The following is an 18,768-nucleotide window of genomic DNA, read 5'->3' on the forward strand; positions in this document are numbered from 1 at the left end:
TCTTCCTTGTCCCCTTGGTCTTGATCTCCTCACTCTCGGATGATCACCCTACCATCCCTGTATGCAGCCCATTTCCCTGCTTCTCTCGCTACCATGACGCATACCATACCTTCCCTCGGGTGTTCCTGCTGTAGGAGGGTGAGGTCATCATCCAGGTAGATCTGGGTTCCTTTCAAGGCTACCCTCGTGCTCATGAGGGTCTTCCTATCCATGGCTGTTCGGAGCTTCATCACAAGTGGCCTTGTGGGTGCATTCGGCTTGCCAACTCTCCAAGCTGTCTCACATGTCAGGTTCACACCCATTTTGGTGAACAAGGCTTTTGCATCTGCCATAGGAGTGTCTCCCACTGTGAGACCTCGGACTAAAACATTTAGGGCTTTACTGTTTCTCCTTTTATCCTCCTCTAGAGCATCTGAAATGAACTCTTCTTGGGGACAGCCATACCTTTCTTGACCACATCTCTCCATTCCAAGATTGCAGCCTCTCCTTTCTTGATCTTCTGGGTGAATTCAGCATGCTTACCCTTCATAGTGTCTTGCAAAAATGCCAAGTCTTTTCTGATTTTTTCATATATTCAGCTCCTCGTGTAGGGATGGCTGAAGCTCCCCTTCATCTCCGTGTGTATTTGCCTTCAGTTTTACATTCTCATCTTGGAGAGTAATCACCTGAGCTTCCAGGCTCTCAATCTTGGATGTAAGAAGACTGTTTTTCACGTCCATATCTCGCATCATATCCGAGAGAGAGAGAGAGAGAGAGAGAGAGAGAGAGAGAAAGAAAGAAAGAAAGAAAGTTTATTAAAGTCTTCGGGAGACCGTGAAGGTCTATGAGACTAAAGATAACTGATACAATGAGCATAACGGTGGTGGTCTCAAAACGGGCCAACCAACGGTTTCTACAAAAAAAAAAGAGGTTATGAAGGACTATGTGTCTAGTCCTGACACAAAAAATATGTGTCTACCTCCAGATGATACAAAGAAGAAGGGGGGGGCACAAAAAAGTGGGGCAGAGGGGGGAGATACAGTATACATGTGCAGGTGGTGATCGTCAGAGACCAATCATAGAGGGGCCGTCAAATGGGAAGTCGGAAAAAACCCTGCGATAGATGATTGGCCTCTGACGTCATGCGGCCTAGTCGAGCTCGGTCGTCGAGGGCGGCGGGTGGCCCTGTGGATGAGGGCAACGGTAACCCCAGTGGGGCGGGCCGAGAGCAGAGACGAGATGTCATGGACCTGGATGTGTGAATCTGTCCGCTGACGCAGCTGTCGTGACTCTGGCTCTCGCTCACGTCCACGTCGTCGGCTAGACTGAGAAGAGGTATCCTGTGGCTGAAAGAAGTCAGTGATAGGCAGCTGGATATCCTCACGCTGTGTGTGCTGCTCGTGTCGCCGTGCTCAGAGAGAAGTATCTCGGTGGCGGGTCATCTCATGTAAGAAAGCGGCAAGGCACCGCTGATCCGAGAATTGTAGCATGTGTGAGAGGGAGCCGAATCTGTTGCGGAAGAGGCAGTGGTATCGGCCTTCAATGGCATAGTAGATAGGACATCTGAGAGCAAAATGCTCCTCCGACTCGATCTCCTGTAAGTCGCAAAGTGGGCAAAGGCGGTCCTCTCGTGGGATACCCTCTGCGCGTCCACTCTCGATCCGTAATCGGTGTGACGAGACCCTAAACTGACCGAGGGAGATCCGGAGCGCATGTGGTAGATGAAGTTGTGTGTAACCCGGAGGTGTGATGAAGCCCTCCTGTGAGATCTGGAGGCAGTGTCGGCGGTAGAAGTCAAGCTTCACAGGAAGCTCGGAGTGAAGAGACCATGTCCGCCAGGTGTGGAGCTGGAGCAGATCCACCCGAATGAGCCGGTTGACCTCCTGGTCAGTGGGGGAGAGAGGAGATGGTGGAGCGTCGAGGCTGTACTGAAAAGGAGGCAACCGGTCTAAGTCGAGGCCCAGTCGGGTGAACCAACTGGAAAGACGACTATACCAGCATCGCTGGTCCCCATCAACGGATAAGGCCATAGAGGAAGATAGGGCTAACCAAGGTAGGCGGAGGCGACCGTCAGCGGAGGAGCCAAAATCCCTGACTCTGTGGAGGTAGGTGACAGCCTGAAAAGCCGCATCAAGCTGTAGGGGTGAGGCGCCGAACTCTGCAAGAATGATCTGGTGTGGTACCGATGGTTTGCTACGGATCATCTGAGCAAACATCAGTATCTGCAGGCGCTCAACTCGAGCCCACTCTGTGTCTGAAAGGTCGACTCCCCACCAAGGGCTACCATACATGCCTGCTGGGTGGACCAAAGAATCAAAAAGGAGAGACTTGGTCCGCGGGTCCTGGAAGTGGGAGTGGTAGCAGTGTCGCTCCAGCCTGGCAAGAGCGGCGTATCCCCGGCTGATCCTGGCCTGCATGGCCGGGCGCATCGTGAAGATCGGGTCTGAGAAGACAACGCCCAAGTATGTGTAGGAGTCAACTATCTCAACAGGGTCGCCGGCGAAGAGGAACTGCTCTCGGTGCATAGCGGGTCTGGAAGTGTTGAAGATCATCACCTTGGTTTTCCTAAGGTTGACCTTCAAGTCATGTGTATCACAGAAGGCCTGAAGTCCATCCAAGTGTCGCTGAAGACCAGTAGCAGAAGAGGATAGTAGTACTACATCGTCTGTGTATAGGAGAATCTGGATGGCAGTCCCCGCAAGAGAGCAGCCTGCACCTCTGAGTGTCCTGATGGTGGTCTCGAGCTCAACGATGTAGAGGCCAAATAGAGTCGGTGACAAGGGACATCCTTGTTTGACTCCGATAGTGCTCGTGATCTCTGGGGTCCAGCTGGTGCCAATCCTGACCTGCCCCGTCACCCGCTCATAGAGAGCTACTACTGCCCAGATAATCACCGAGTCGTAGCCTAACTCCTGCAGACGTCTGATGAGTCGGGCGCGGGGAACGGTGTCGAATGCCTTGCGGAAATCCACAAAGCAACAAAATACTCTCTGTCTCCTGTGTCTGGCCTCCTCAATGATCCCTCTAAGTGTAAAAATGTGATTGTAAGTCGAGTCATCCATCCTGAAGCCGGCCTGTCTGGATGCCCTGAGCCCCTGTATCTCTGCGCGAGCACTGACCTTGCCATCTAACACTGATGCATAGATCTTGGACATAACATGTCCAACCATGATAGTCCTGTGATTCCCTGGATCCATGGGATCTCCTGCTTTGTGGATGGGTGTGATAGTGTTCAGGGTCCAGGCTCTGGGGAACCCGTGACAGACAGCTTCATTGAACAGCGTTGCTAGGGTGGGGGCTAGAGTTTTGATGCCGTAGGCAACAAACTTTGTGCATAGGCCCTCATGATCCTTAGCTCGACTGTTATGAAGCTTATGTGCTGCGTGGGTGACTCCCTGGGTTGTGAAGAGGATACAAGAAACGGGGCGGGGGGTGGCTGAGAGGTCGGGGGGGGGCTGATCAGGGATATCATAGAGTGTGCGTGCGTAGGTGTGCCAGAGGGAAGTGTCCGTGAGGGGGGAGGGGGATCGGCGTTCTAGGAATTTCCTCCAGAAATCCTTGGAGTTGCTACTAAACAGAATGTTCAGTAGCGTATCCTCATTCTGGCGCAGGAAGGCTAGCTTCTTGCGATGGACTAGTCGACGATAATCCCTGGTGAGACGTGGGTTGGCCCTAGCATTTCGCTGGGTTGTGAGTCGGAGTGTGCGGCGTAATGCTTTGCACTCGTCATCATACCATCTGTTGCAAGGGGTAGAGCCAGCGGGTGGAGGGCGGGTGGACCGGGCAGTGGAAGGAAAGATGTGGCGGGCTGCATTGTGAAGGGAGTGGGTGATAAGGGTGGCTCGGTGATCTAGAGAGGGTATGGTGCCTATGTGTCTGAGGAGGGAGGCTAGGTGGGCTGAGTAATCAGGTGAGAGGTTATGATCAAAGTGTATATCATGATAAGTAGCATAGTGCGGGGTGTGGCTGGGAGGGGCTCGGGCCCCTGGGGGTAAGGGTGCAGTGCGGAAGTCAGTGATTTGTGGGCCCCAACTAGGAGGACCTCTCCGCGTCTGGAGAACTCCACAATGTCTGAGTAGAGATCTAGATAGGGGGATACCCCCGTGTCCTCGCGAAGTATCCGTGCGAAATGTATATCATGATAGGTAGTATAGTGCGGGGTGTGGCTGGGAGGGGCTCGGGACGCAAGTATATGAAAGAAAAGGTAAGTGTGATCGGCTCCTGGGGGTAAGGGTGCAGTGCGGAAGTCAGTAATCTATGGGGCTAAAGCAGGAGATCCCAGAATATAGTCGACGACACTGGCTCCTCCGCCATATGGGAAACATGTGAAACCAGAGGAGGCAGGCCACCGATCTAGTCCATTGTAGATGACCAGATCATGTATACGTCCAAGGTCCAAAAGAGCCTGCCCATACCCAGTAACGGGAGCGCGACTGTCAGCCGAGGAGCGAGGGAAGCCCGAGTCCTCTGTGTCCATCTCAGGTAATAGGACCGGATCTGAGTGGAAATCCAGGAGTGATGTCTGACGTGCACCTGTCCTTGCGTTGAAATCCCCAACTAGGAGGACCTCTCCGCGTCTGGAGAACTCCACAATGTCTGAGTAGAGATCTAGATAGGGGGATACCCCTGTGTCCTCGCGAAGTATCCGTGCGAAATGTATATCATGATAGGTAGTATAGTGCGGGGTGTGGCTGGGAGGGGCTCGGGACGCAAGTATATGAAAGAAAAGGTAAGTGTGATCGGCTCCTGGGGGTAAGGGTGTAGTGCGGAAGTCAGTGATCTGTGGGGCTAAAGCAGGAGATCCCAGAATATAGTCGACGACACTGGCTCCTCCGCCATGTGGGAAACATGTGAAACCAGAGGAGGCAGGCCACCGATCTAGTCCATTGTAGATGACCGGATCATGTATACGTCCAAGGTCCAAAAGAGCCTGCCCATACCCAGTAACGGGAGCGCGACTGTCAGCCGAGGAGCGAGGGAAGCCCGAGTCCTTTGTGTCCATCTCAGGTAATAGGACCGGATCTGAGTGGAAATCCAGGAGTGATGTCTGACGTGCACCTGTCCTTGCGTTGAAATCCCCAACTAGGAGGACCTCTCCGCGTCTGGAGAACTCCACAATGTCTGAGTAGAGATCTAGATAGGGGGATACCCCCGTGTCCTCGCGAAGTATCCGTGCGAAATGAGAGAGAGAGAGAGAGAGAGAGAGAGAGAGAGAGAGAGAGAGAGAGGTTTTCGGAAGGTCATGAGACAAAGTATAATCCAAGGGTAACTCATACAAGCCGCTGTGTCTGAAGAAAAGGGCTCGCTAGGGCCCTTGCTGAGTGCTATGTGAAACTTAAAACTAGTACAAATCCAAAATCAACTTATATAGCTAGGTGCCATGGTGGCTCTCCTATGAGCTCCGAATATATCTCGTATCTATGTCTGTTGGGTTGTCTCGCTGTGGCAAGGGATGTAGTCTTCGTGATCTCTGTATCCAATGGGCCATATCAAGAGTGTTGCCTTGGCCCGGTGGCTCCCTCTGAGTAGAGCTGGGATGACTAGAATCTCCATTGTGCATGCTCTGGTCACCCTCTGCATCGTGCGTGGTCCCTATATCTCTGACCCCACGGCTCCTCATCTTCTCTTCCCACTGACCCATGCTGCCCTCATGTCAGCTATCTCCTTCTCCTCTACTCCACTATGTCTTGGAGTAGACTCGAATATGTAGGAATCTATGATATGTTGTTGAGCTCGATCCATCTCTGTCTCATGTGGCATTGTCACCTCCTGCTGTTTGCTCTCTATGTCGCGGTATCTCCATTAGATAGAGACCAACGTAGACTTGGGAGATTGACCCAAACCATGTCTCTCTTCTGAAAGAGTCAGTGGTACCATCCTTGGATGCCATAGTAAACTGGGCAATTACATAGGAAGTGCTCCTCTTTCTCAATCTCTGCCAGTGTGTGTAACCATGGTTCTTCCTTCCTCGATCCTTAGCTGGTGGGACAAGACCCACATCTGTTTGATGGCAATCCTCAGTGCGTGTGAGACTCATCTGTCCTCCAAAATATGGGGATCTGACAACCACTCCATCCTCTGATATTCTCACGACATGGTTGTTATAGAACCGGATATTGGTGGGGAACTCTTGGTCCCCCCCAGAAGTCTGTGAAGTAGAGAGTTGGAGTAGACCTAATTGTATGATATGGTTGATCTCATCATGCGAGATTAAGGCATCCAAGCTGTACTGGGAGGGAAGGAGATGGTCCATCTGAACACCCTGATTGGCAACCATCTAGATATACGTGTACCTGTGCTAATCCCTCTCTTGGCTAGTCATCTGGATGACTCTAGTGCCAACCTTGGTAGTCTGCAAACCATAGTTGCATCTGTACGAGTACGGATGGTTTTTTTGTACGCCCTCCGTACGTCTGTATGTACGCCCTTCCTCCGTACGCCCGTATGTACGGCCTTCCGTACGTGACTTTTTTTTGGCGGGGGGGATCGAGATCCGTACCTTATAACCTGATTTGACGTCCTATTTTCTATTCCGTAAGTCGTTTGTGAAGGCTCCCGAGTCTCGACAATGGCTGTACGCCCATGACCCGACTCTCCCGCCTACAAACCGACCTTATTGCCTCAAGAGCTTATATAGGCAGCCCTTTGCACTCTTCTTCAGCACGCAGTTCCGAGTCCCGACACCCCTCAGCCCTTCACTCTTGAGTCTTGACCTCCAGCCCATTCAAGTCATTGTGCAGCCTCTACCTGCTTTGGAGGTCAGTGGTCACTGTGTACAGCTGCAGCCCGCAACTTGTCTCTACGCTCTACCTGCTCCAAAACGTCAAGGTAATTGCTATGGCTGCTCTGTTTTCCCGTTTTGCAGCAAGTGCTCTCTCTTTAGTTGATGCTAGATAACAGGGCAGCCTGCAGGGGCTTCAAGCCCTCTTTGGAATTGTTCCTTTGCCCAATGCCTTATTTGCTCTCTTTTGCAATTTGCAGCTTGCAGATCTGCAAATGGGAAGATAAAAAGGACCAGAATGGGAATTTGTAGAGGCCTTAAAGCCTTTGGGGAAGGGCCAATACACTTGTAAATGTAAATATTGCCCTCATTCATGGGATGGAGGACCGACCTGTATAAGGGCACATTTCCTTGGGCTTGGGGGGTTGACAAGTGTACCGCTCCTCCCGAAAATGTGAAAGATACTTGTCGAAGATTGCAAGCAAAGGCGGCTCTAAAAACGGCTGCAAAACAGCTTGATGAAGATGTGGCTGATTTGGTAGATGCCTCAGTGAGTGGTACTGCAAGTGAAAATGCATTTGCCAGTGCATATGAGCCAAACCAAAAGAAACAGAAGATGTCAAAGGGAGCCTTGGCCAAGGCATGGGAGTCACAGGCACGAAAGGATGCATACATTGCTCTCTGTCGTTTTTTCTTTGCAGAGGATATTCCTCATTGGAAGGTGAGGAGCCCTTATTTTTTGGAGATGGTTCGTGCCATTGGCCAAGTTGGGCCTACCTTCAAGGCTCCATCCCACAATGTTTTGTGCACAATGAAGCTAACTAATGAAGCAGCATGCATAGATCAAGAGATGCTACAGTTCCGGGATAAGTGGAAAAAATATGGCTGCAACATAACTTGTGATGGCTGGTCTGACACTCGGCGCCGGCCTTTAATCAGTATCATGGTCTCATGCATATTTGAGCGTTCTTGAAGTCCGTGGACACAAGTGGGCAGTATAAGTTAGGGGAGTACATCTTTGGGATACTGAAAGATGCCATTCTTGATGTTGGGGCTGAAAATGTGGTGCAGGTGTGTATGGACAATGCATCTAACTGTGTGCGGGCAGGAGAATTGGTGGAGGAAGAGTGGCGCCACATTTTCTATACTAGATGCACATGCCATTGCCTTGACCTCTTGTTTGAGGACATTGGAAAGCTTGGCCAGGTTGGTACATGCTAACATGATTGTGACATTTGTTACTTGGAAACACACTGTGTTAGCAATGTATAGAAAATTCAGCAAGAAGGAATTGGTGAAGCCAGCACAAACACGGTTTGCTTACATGTCTATCATGCTAGCAAACTTGTTGGATGAGAGGGTATACAATGGATTGCGCCACATGGTTGTTAGTGATGAGTATTGCAGGAAGAAGGTGTCATGCATTGTGAAACCACAACAGGTGTCGTCTATTATATTGGGTGCTTCATTTTGGCAAGATGCAAGACTCATTGTGAAGCTTTGTGCACCTATTTTGAAGATCCTTCGCCTGGCTGATAGGGAAGGGGCTACCATGGGACTTGTATATGAGTTCACTGATCGGATGGTCGAGAAGATGGCAACTATTGATGGGATTGACTCCTCAAAGCTGGCTGATGTTAGAGCCTTGTGTGTTGATAGGTGGGATATGATGCATTCTCCATTGCATGTGGTAACTTTTGTTCTCCATCCTATTTGGAGAGAGAAAAATCCAAATGGTGACAAGGACGTGCACGATGGGATGGATGGATGACAAGGAGGTGCACGATGGGTGGATGGATGTCCTAGAGCGGTACACCAAGTATGATGTTGACAGCCAGGGCACCTTATGTGATGAGTTGGATATTTGCAAATCCATGTCAGGCACATTTGCTCATGTGATTGCAAAGGATGAAAAGAGAATGCACCAAGGGGTGAAATGGTGGGAGACATTTGGGGCCCACACACCAAATTTGCAACGGTTAGCTCGTCGAGTGCTCTTGCAAGGCACATGTGCTTCTCCTTGTGAGAGGAATTGGAGCACATTCTCTCTTATCCATACTAAAACAAGGAATAGGCTGCTTCCAAAGAATACCGAGAAATTAGTATACATCCATACTAATTTGCTACATCCATACTAATTTGCATCTCATCTCCAAAATCAAGGAAAGGGGATTTGAAAAGATAGAAGTGACCCTGGAAATGATCAACAAGGAGAAGGATGATGATAGGCTAGGCTGCTAGCGAGGCAAACAGACACAGAGGGAGAAGACATTGCGACCCCTATTGTTACGCTTACAGGAAGGATGGATTTGCGGCAACTTCAAGCAGCTCTAGTCTTTTGGAGTCCTATGGTGAGGCAAATGAGGATGATAGTGATGAGGAGGAGGAGGGTGCGGGCATTGATGCAGATGATGATGAGGATGAGGATGAGCAAGAGGATGATGATGAAGATGCAGCTTGAGGCTTGAGCCTCATCGGTTGGGCATTTCAGGCTTTATTTCCGGGCTGTGGCAGCCTTTCTTTATGATGTTTTTCTTTTCATGTTTTGGTGTAGTTACTAGTACCTACTTCCTTTGATAATGATGTTTTGGTGTAGTATTGATGATTGATCTATGATCTATGATTCCATCATTTGACACTATGTATCAAAATCTAGAATCCAGATGACTACGGTCTCTAGAGGCTGGAGTCTTTCATGAATGATGAATCACGACTCATCAGTAATGATTTTTATCAAGTTTCAAGCTGGAAGTTTAATACCTCTATGTCAATTTAATGTGTACAATGATCAATCTATATTTTTCTGATTTTTTTGGGGTAAAATTAGGGTCACGTACGTTTCAGCCCCAGGGGCTGAACCATACTCCAATCATATTTCCGTACTCGTATGACGTATGCGTATGGTAACGTATGGAAAAAACTATGTCTGCAACTAGGTCAGGTCCAAACCCTGTGAAGATATGTCACCTTCTAGAAGATGGCATCAATTTGGAGTGGTGCCATGGTGAACCCTGCTTGTATGATTTGATGGGGGATTGATACTTTACTCCCAATCATCTTGCAATCGATCACCGATATGTCACTCCTAGAGAAGGTTGCCTTGTACATGACTCTCGGCCTCACAAATGTAACAAATAGCCACCCCTTCGTCGATGGAAAGTGTGTTTGAAAGCACTGTAACTCAAGCCGGGTCAGAGCTCCCTACCCTCGTGTAAGGCGTGCCTTGGCTGCATTGGTCATCATGAAGATTGACCTGGTGAAGACTGTCCCTAGATCCCCTTGGTAAGTGAAGATGTGTTGATGAAGTACTGTGCATGAGGTGTTGATGAGGGGCACCGAGAGAAGAGCTTTCCCTTCTTTCGCTATACAGTTAGAAATGCCCGGAGATTTCAGCCCAGCAGTAGAGGTTGGAGGCCCTTCAGAGTGCCACATTGGGATAGTTTTCAGATTTCCGCAGTTGTGCGGAAGAACTTTTGGCGTAGGCTCTCGAAATCCCCCAGGAATAAAAAGATCAGTCTTTACTTTTGGCTTTCTATTCATGGAGGGATTGCAGTGAACTTGTGGAGATCCAGGTTCGGGTCTGATCCTACTTGTCCTCGTTGTCACATGGCAGTTGAGTCAGTACAGCATTGCCTTTGGGAGTGCAAACAGGCGAGGACGATCTGGAAAGGTGTTGCTAGGATTTTCAGCATCTTTCATACAGCACCTTTCTATATGACCTGGGGTTCAGTGGCTTGGTTATCTCTTACTGGCCCACAGGTGTTTTTCGAGGGACATGATCTAGATCCATGGCAATGGGCAACAAGTGAGTGGGACAGGGGCACAAGGGTGGAGACAAATACTGAGAGGGTGTGGGGACGTGTGGGAGATGGCTGTGGTGAGCCCGACTGTAGATGGAAAGGGTGGCTGGCTAAGGGTTAGAGGTGACAAGAAAGTGTGTTCTGTAGGGGGGTAAGTGGAAGTTGGACTAGAGGCAGCTGTGATAGCGATGGTGACGCCAACAACAATGCCAATGCCAAAACTGAAGCTGGTGCTGATGATGTTGCTGCTGCTGGTGCTGCTGCCAAGGATGATTCAATGATGATGCTGGCACAGCTTATGTTGAGGCTGTTCCAGCTACAAGTTTCTACATGGCTGTACTATCCGTTTGTAGACCACTACGGTTGAAGTCGTCGTTGATGTCCTCAACATCAGGCTGCCCTTTTGACACTTGTTTGAGCTGCTGGTATTTTGGTTTCTCTTCTTTCTTTTCTCCTTTCTTTCCGTTTGCCATGTCGTTTGCTATTTTTTTTGCAGTTTTTTGCAGATTTCCTGAGTTATGGGTGGGAGGGGCTCATTGCCTTCCTCCCCATCATTCCTGCAGGGTTTACAGCAGTGGGGCCGCAAATGCAGGGGGGGTGGGAGTCTGAAAAAAAGGGAAGGGGGGGGGGGGGAGAAAGGGCGGAGGGGCTGAGTGGAGAGGGGTGTTTTGGCAGGTTGGAGGGGATGAGTGGGGAGGTTCGAGGTGGGGTGGAGGGGCTGAGTGGGGAGGTTTGGGGCGGGGCGGAGGGGCTGAGTGGGGAGGGGCAGGGGCTGAGCAGGGAGGGTCGTGGCAGGCTGGAGGGGCTGAGCAGGGCGAGCAGGCAGGGCACAGGGGCTGAGCAGGGAAGGGGAGCAGGGCTAGGGTGCTGAGCGGGGAGGTTTGGGGCAGGGCGGAGGGGCTGAGCAGGGAGGGGTGTGGGCTAAGCGGGGAGGTTTTGGGCAGGGGGGGGGGAGAGAGAGAGAGAGAGAGAGAGAGAGAGAGAGAGAGAGAGAGAGTTTATTAAAGTCTGCTAAAGATGAGGCTGAAAAAAAACCTGATATAATGAGCAAAAGGGTGGAGCTACTGAGTGAGCATCCTAACCCATGCTGGAAAACTGTGTAGACATAGTCAATGATATCATAACACATGTCCATCAAAATCATATACAGCCATCCTGGAATAATCCTCCTCATGAGGAGACACAGTCTGATCCAATACAATATAATAGGCATATAGTACATCAAGCTGCACCTAACGGCGGACTGGACTGTGTAGGCAAGAAGCCCGTAATGGATCGCTGTCTGCTATCTGGATGAGTAACCTGTCGTGCCCTCCTAGCTGCTCCTCAACGTCTGATGAGTGCCACTGTAATCCCGGCTGGCTGCACCCCAGCTCTGAAAATGGAGATGTCAATGAGTGTGATCTGTGTGTCTGTCCTCTGCCGGGTGTGCCGCGTATCGGTCTCCGGGTCTCTCCCCCTCCTACTGAAATTGGCCGGGATAGCAACCTGCTCTGCCTGGAAGAAATCTATGATCGTACTCTGAGATGGGCCAAGCACGGCCCCCTACCCCTGTCTCCTCGATCTGATGAGACGGTCTCTATGTCGGACTGCCTCGTGAATAAAAGTTGCCAAACATCTTTGGTTTGGGCATAGGAGTTTGGAGAGGCCCTCGAATCTGTCTTTGAAAAGGCAATGGTATCGTCCACGAATCTCATAGTAGACTGGGCAACGAAAAAGAAAGTGCTCCTTTGACAAAAACCTCATGGCGCTCACACAATGTGCGGATGCGACTCTCCCTGGGTATCCCTTCTGCACTCCTGCTCTCGATACGAAGCCGATGCGATGACACACGTTACTGTCCAAGGGCAATCCTGAGTGAATGTGGTAGGTGGATCTGGGTGTATCCTAGTGGAATGATGAAACCCTCTGCTGAAATGTGCAAGTTGTGGTCCCGATAGAAGCTGAGCTTCACAGGAGCTCTGCTTATGCTAGCCATGTCCTAAATGTGTGTAATTGTAGGAGATCCTCCCGGATGATTGGGTTGAATTCGTTGCCCCGGAATGGGACAAATGGAGCGTCAATGCTGTACTGGAAGGGTGGCAGCCTGTCTAAACCCAATCTCTCAAACCATATGCATGTGCGTGTGTACCAACATCTCTGATCACCCTGAGCTGCTAGTGTCATAGGAGATGCTAGTGCCAACCAAGGTAGCCTGCGTCACCCCGTGGTACATGAGCCATATGCACGGACACAGTAGAGGTAGGTGATGTCTGGAATGCCGCATCTAACTGTAGTGGGGATGCCTCGAACTCAGCCTGAATGATTTGATGAGGAATAGATGGCTTGCTGCATATCATCTGTGAGAGTAGAAGAACCTGTAATCTCTCCACTCGAGTCCACTCTGTGTCGGAGAGGTCTAGTCCCCAATAAGTGCTACCATATATGTCCGCAGGTCGGGACCAAGGAGTCGAAAAGGAGAACCTTGGTCCGCGGGTCTTGAAAGTGCAAGTGGAGGCATTTTCTCTCTAGTCGGGCCAGGGAGGCGTAACCTCTACTCAGTCGTGCCTGCATTGCTGCTCTCATTGTTAAGATAAGTCCTGAAAACAGAACTCCCAAATATGTGTATGACGAAACGATCTCAATTGGTGCCTCGTCAAAAGTAAACTGCTCTCTATGCACAACTGCTTTGGAGGTGTTGAAGATCATAACCTTGGTTTTACCCAGGTTGACCTTGAAGTCATGAGACTCGCAAAAAGCCAGAAGTGCAACGAGGCTAGGATCACCACATCATCAGTGTACAAAAGGATCTGGAGCAAATAACCGGCAAGAGAGCAACCATCACCTCCTAGTGTCCTCATAAAAGACTCAAGCTCGTCTATCTAGAGGTCAAACAAGGTCGGTGAGAGTGGACAACCTTGTTTGACCCCAATGGTGCTCAGGATCTCATATGTCCATCCTCCCCCCATCCGAACCCTGCTAGAAACCCTTGCATAAAGTGCCATAACAGCCCAAACTATCTCCGGCCCATATCCCAACTTCTGTAGCCGCCTGATGAGGCGTGCTCGAGGCACTGTGTCGAAGGCTCTGCGGAAATCCACAAAGCAGCAATATACCCTCTGTCTCTGTGTCGTGGCCTCCTCTATGACACTCCTAAACCCTCCTTTGTGATATGTAAACAATGATCCTTGTAGAAGCTGAGCTTCATTGGAAGCTCCCTCGGTCCCAACCAGGTCCGGAATGTGCGTAGCTGCAAAAGATCCTCGCGGATGATCTGATTGACCTTGTGTGATAAGAGAGGAGAGAACGGCGCGTCCATGTTGTACTGGAAGGGAGGGAGTCTGCCCAGGTGGAGCCCCAATCACTCAAACCATCTCTTTGTGCATGCATACCCGCATCTCTGGTCACCTGATGCTGAAAGTGCCATAGAAAAGGACAATGCTAGCCATGGTAATCTATTGCACCTAGAAGTGCAATCCCCGTATCCCCTGACCCGGTATAGGTAGGTGATAACCTGAAATACTACATCCAGCTGTAGTGGGGATGACCCAAACTCAGCCTGAATAATCTGGTGAGGGATGGACGGCTTACCACGGATCATCTATGGTGAGAGGATGGGAGAGAGAGAGAAAGAAAGAAAGAAAGATATATTAACGTCCACAGAAGACCTTACAGGCCTATGGGACAGAGTGATATAGCATCATAAAAAAGAAACTCATACATGCCACCAAGGGCTGATGCAAAAGGCTGCACTAGGGCCCTCTGCTGAAAACTAAGCTAAACAGAACTCCTAGCTCGGACTTAGAACTCAAGCTCAAATTGTCCAACTGAGCTGAAGCTCAAGCTGGAGCCTGGTATCAAGATCGGGCGCCTGGTATCAGAGCGTCCCTCCTGTGGGCCGTGAAGATGTCGCAGATCTGTATCTATCGAGTAGTCTCGCGTGGCAGCGGTGGACGCGATTGTCTCGATCCGAGGACCCGACGGGCTATATCTACTGTGATCCCACACCTCTGGCGGTCCCCTCTGAGGAGGGCAGCAATGTGTCGTATCTCAATGGTGCACGGTTTGGCAGCTATGCGCATCGTGTGTGGTCGTTGGTGGCTAAGCCATGCTGTCCTCATATCAGCTATCTCCTCCTCGATCCCAGTGTCTTGGGGCTGACTCAAATGTATAAAAATCTGCGACCTGCCTTTGGGTAGGGTCTGCCCCTACAACCTGTGACCCATCGAGTGTCTGCCGTGCTCGAAGCTGCCTTAGTAAGGTCTCCCTGTGTCAGCGCATCTCCATCAAGTAGAGCCCTATGCACACCTGGTCTTGGAAATGTATCAGTCGCGAGAGTGGGCCAAATCCAGTCCCCTCCTGATATAGGCAGTGGTAGCGTCCTCGTATCTCATAGTAGGCCAGACAGATGCACAGAAAGTGCTCCTCAGTCTCAATTGTCTCCATATCACATATCATACATATCCTCTACTCTCTGGATATGTGTGCAGCACGTCCGGCCTCAATCCTGAGCTGGTGGGAGGAGACTCGGATTTGCCCAATGGCGATCCTGAGTGCGTGGGAGACCCCTCTATCCTCATGGTAAAGTGGCCTGATGATAAACCCATCTTCCGATACTCTCAGGAAGTGGTCACGGTAGAACTGCATCTTAGTGGGGAGGTCTTGGTCCCCCCCCCCCCATATCCGTGATGTGTGAAGCTGTAGGAGATCTAGCCGTATGATACGATTGATCTCGTCGCGCGGGAGTCGCCCGGGGGATGCATCCATACGGTACTGAAAGGGGGGGAGCCTATCTAGCTGAATACCATGCCTCGCCAGCCATGTGCCTATGCGTGCATGCCAGGTGTCTGCGCCGCTCTCTACCAAGCGTATGGAAGCCTGTAAGGCCACTCTCGGTAGTCTCCAGTGAGGTAGGGCCCAAACTCTGTGGATGTATGTTGCTGTCTGGAAGATGGCATCAATCTGAAGGGGTGTCATCGTGAACTCTGCCTGTATGATCTCATGTGGGACTGAGGGCTTACTCCGAATCATCCTGGAGCCCATGAGAACTTGCAGCCTGTCAAATGTCCTCCATTCCGCTATTGGGAGGTCACACCCCCAAAAGGGTATAGCATACATGGCCGTCGGTCGGACAAGGGTGTCGAAAAGCTAGCCCTTCGTCGGAGGGTCCTGGAAGTGGGCTTGGAAACACTCTCTCTCTAGACGGGCCAATGCGGCCCGTCCCCGTGTGAGCCGTGCTCTAGTGGTGTGGGTCATCATGAAGAGGAGTCCTGAGAAAACCGCACCCAAATATGTGTAGGACTGCACTATCTCCATTGGGGCATCTCTATATGTGAAACTGTATCGGTGAAGCACCGCCCGTGAGATGTTGAAGATCATAACCTTGGTTTTTCCAAGGTTGACTGTCAAGTCCCTCTCTCTACAGAACACCTCCAAGGCATCCAGATGTCTCTGTAAGCCCTCTGCTGATGATGATATGAGTACTATGTCATCTGCACATAAGAGTATCTGTATCATGAGATTAGCCAGTGGCGAACCCCCCCCCCCCCCCCCAGACGGTCTAAGAAAGATGTGATCTCATCAATGTAGAGTCCAAAGAGCGTCGGGGAGAGGGGGCAGCCCTGCTTCACCCCTATAGTACTGTCCACCCAATCTAATATACCTCCTGGGGCTCGAACTCTCCCTCGAACAGACTCGTATAGACTCATGACTCCCCAGATCATGGAGTCCGAGATATGTAGCTCACGTAGTCTCGTGATCATACGAGATCGCGGGACAGTATCGAAGGCCTTCCAAAAGTCTACAAAGCATGTGTAGACTTTTTGATGTCTGGACCTAGCCTCCTCAATGATAGTCCGTAGAGTGAAGATGTGATCCAAAGTAGAGTGCTGTCTCCGGAAGCCTACCTGTCCTAGTGCTCGCTGCCCCTAAAGCTCCGTGTGGTTGCTAAGTTCCCTCTCCAGCACTGATCCATAGAGCTTGGCCAAAGTATGACCAATCATGAGGGTGCGGTAGTTTCCAATATCCACGGGGTCCCCTGCCTTGTGTATCGGTATGATGGTGGTGGTGCTCCAGGTAGGTGGAAAACCATGGCATACTGCGTGATTGAACATCTGTGCTAAAATTGGGGCCAAGATCTCATGCCCATGTGAGAAATGCTCTGTCCGTAGCCCTTCATGATCCTGTGCCTTCCGATTGTGTAGACGGCGTAGTGCAGCCCGTACATTCTGCGTGGTGAACAAATAACATGTGGTAGGCTTGGGCATACGAGACATGTCAGGTTGTCTTTGCTCGGGGACATCATACAGGGAGCATGCATATGTGTGCCACACAGAAGGGTTAGTGATGGGAATGGGTGGTTTCCCTTCTGATAGGAACCCCCATCCAATGGTGGGGTCTCCCCCCCGGAACGAGCTAATAATGTCATCCATCCTGTGTGTAAGGAATGCATGTCTCTTATGCCGTGTCAGCCGTCGATAAATCCTATGTGCCTCAGATGCAGACAAATGGCCCAAGGCGCGTTCCCGTATCAAGTGTGCTCTCAGAGCCCTGCACTCGTCGTCAAACCATGGGTTCTATGGCATCTTCCCATCATGGAGCCGTGTGGGCCTGGTCGTGGGGAAGGACCTTATGGAAGCCTCTTGCACTATCGATACCAGCGTGTTTGAGGCATGTGCTAGGTGCATGTCATCATCGTCTCTGAGTAGGTCTGGGAGCTCTCTACTCAAATGGCCCATATACACTGGGTCAAGTACTCTATCAAAATGGACCTGGATAGCTGTCGGTCTGTGCGGGGCCCTCACTGTGGTGGGTATAGTGACAAAAATGCAGAAGGATAGGTACGTGTGGTCTGCTCCGAGTGGGGGCAGAGGCACTGTGAAGTCGAGTATCCTCGGCGCAAAGGCTAGTGGCCCTAGTATATAGTCTACAGTGCTCGATCCTCCACCATGGGGGAAACATGTGAGTCCCCTAGATGATGGCCATCTCTGGAATTTGAAGGCCATTGTAGATTATCAAATCGTGTACTACGCCCAACTCTAGCAGGTGCTGTCCATATCCTCTCATAGGTGCAGTGTTTGCTGAGTGCCTCAATATCCCAAGCTCCTCTGCATCGAGCTCTGGAACTAGGTGGGGGTCCCCCTCATGTGCGAAGTCCAGGAGGCCCACCTGTCTATCCCCTATATGTGCATTGAAGTCCCCTTTTGTGCGTTGAAGTCCGTGCATTGAGAGAGAGAGAGAGAGAGAGAGAGAGAGAGAGAGAGACTTTGACTCTTTTGTCGCTCTTTGTTTTACATGTGATCCTCAGCTTGGGAGGCCTATCGAGACCATATACCTGAGGAAGAGCGTGATAACTTTGTCATTGCCTATAGTAAGAGATTGAATAGCTGTGATCCAGTTGTGCAGGTACTTGTCCCATTTGATGGGCTACAAGAACAAGCTTTTGTTGTAGCTTTTTAACTTTGTATAGCCTTTTTTATTTTGCACATATGTGAGCATCCCCGTATAGTATAGGTGCGCAAGCTTATTGGGATACAAAGCCTTTTTCTTCAGTTCTCTAACTATGGTATTTGGCTTTTTGTGGGTGCAAATTAAAGTTCCACAGTTAACAGCATCAAAAGCTTGGACAAATTGGGAGATGACCACATCGTATCTTCTCCCAAGTGAAGAATCTGTGAAGCGCGGAGAAGATAACAACTTTTCTTTGGTAATCTTTTGTCTATGAAGATAGATATGATTGGTTTTGTGTTTTGTGTAGTCGAGTTAATACGTTACAGAAGCTATGGCAATAATCCAACTTGAACAATATCATATACTTAGATGCAACATTTCATCGAGGCATTATGCTTAGCTTCCACATATTGTCAAAGCTTTGTTCTCGTGGAGTGGGTGAAATCGAAATATGGGATGTATGATTGTGGCTTTTCTAGCTTAAATGATTACTAGAATAGACCCTTCTTTTTGTCATCCTGATGTATTCATGTTTTATGTGAGAGGGGGGTGGTGAAGAGCTTAAGATGGTGCTTAAGGAAAAATCTAGTTAGCTTAATAAATTATTACGGTATAAAAAGAATTACATAGGTAATGAAATTTAGTGTTGTAAGATTGTAATGTGGATGGGTTGTGAAATTCTGTTGTAGGGACCTCTAATAAATGTGAGTGTTCATCAATTTGGGATGTTCAGTATGACTTCTATTGTTAAAGAGCTGAAAGCATCTGTGAAGAGACTAGTTAGTAACCATGAATGAAATCCCATGTTAAGAACTTAATAGGGTGTACGGGTAACATTTG

The 18,768-nt window shown here is 49.9% G+C and overlaps 1 protein-coding gene across 5 annotated transcripts in view; it reads left to right on the forward strand.

Moving 5' to 3' along the window:
- Positions 1–18,768, forward strand: part of PIP (proline iminopeptidase) — a 113,825-nt gene that overhangs the window by 21,307 nt on the left and 73,750 nt on the right. For 4 of the 5 annotated variants that reach the window (XM_087397462.1, XM_087397461.1, XM_087397460.1 and 1 more), the window contains exons 7-8: positions 17,786–17,883; positions 18,083–18,184. In XM_087397462.1, coding sequence (XP_087253588.1) covers positions 17,786–17,883; positions 18,083–18,184 — 200 coding nt within the window. Of the gene's footprint in view, positions 1–17,785; positions 17,884–18,074; positions 18,185–18,768 lie in introns of all 5 variants that reach the window. The other variant, XM_087397464.1, reaches the window with a different exon arrangement.

The sequence above is a fragment of the Dipteris shenzhenensis genome, chromosome 26, assembly GCF_047967505.1.
Source record: "Dipteris shenzhenensis isolate YYH24624 ecotype China chromosome 26, Dip_SZ_1.0, whole genome shotgun sequence".
Taxonomy (NCBI): domain Eukaryota; kingdom Viridiplantae; phylum Streptophyta; class Polypodiopsida; order Gleicheniales; family Dipteridaceae; genus Dipteris; species Dipteris shenzhenensis.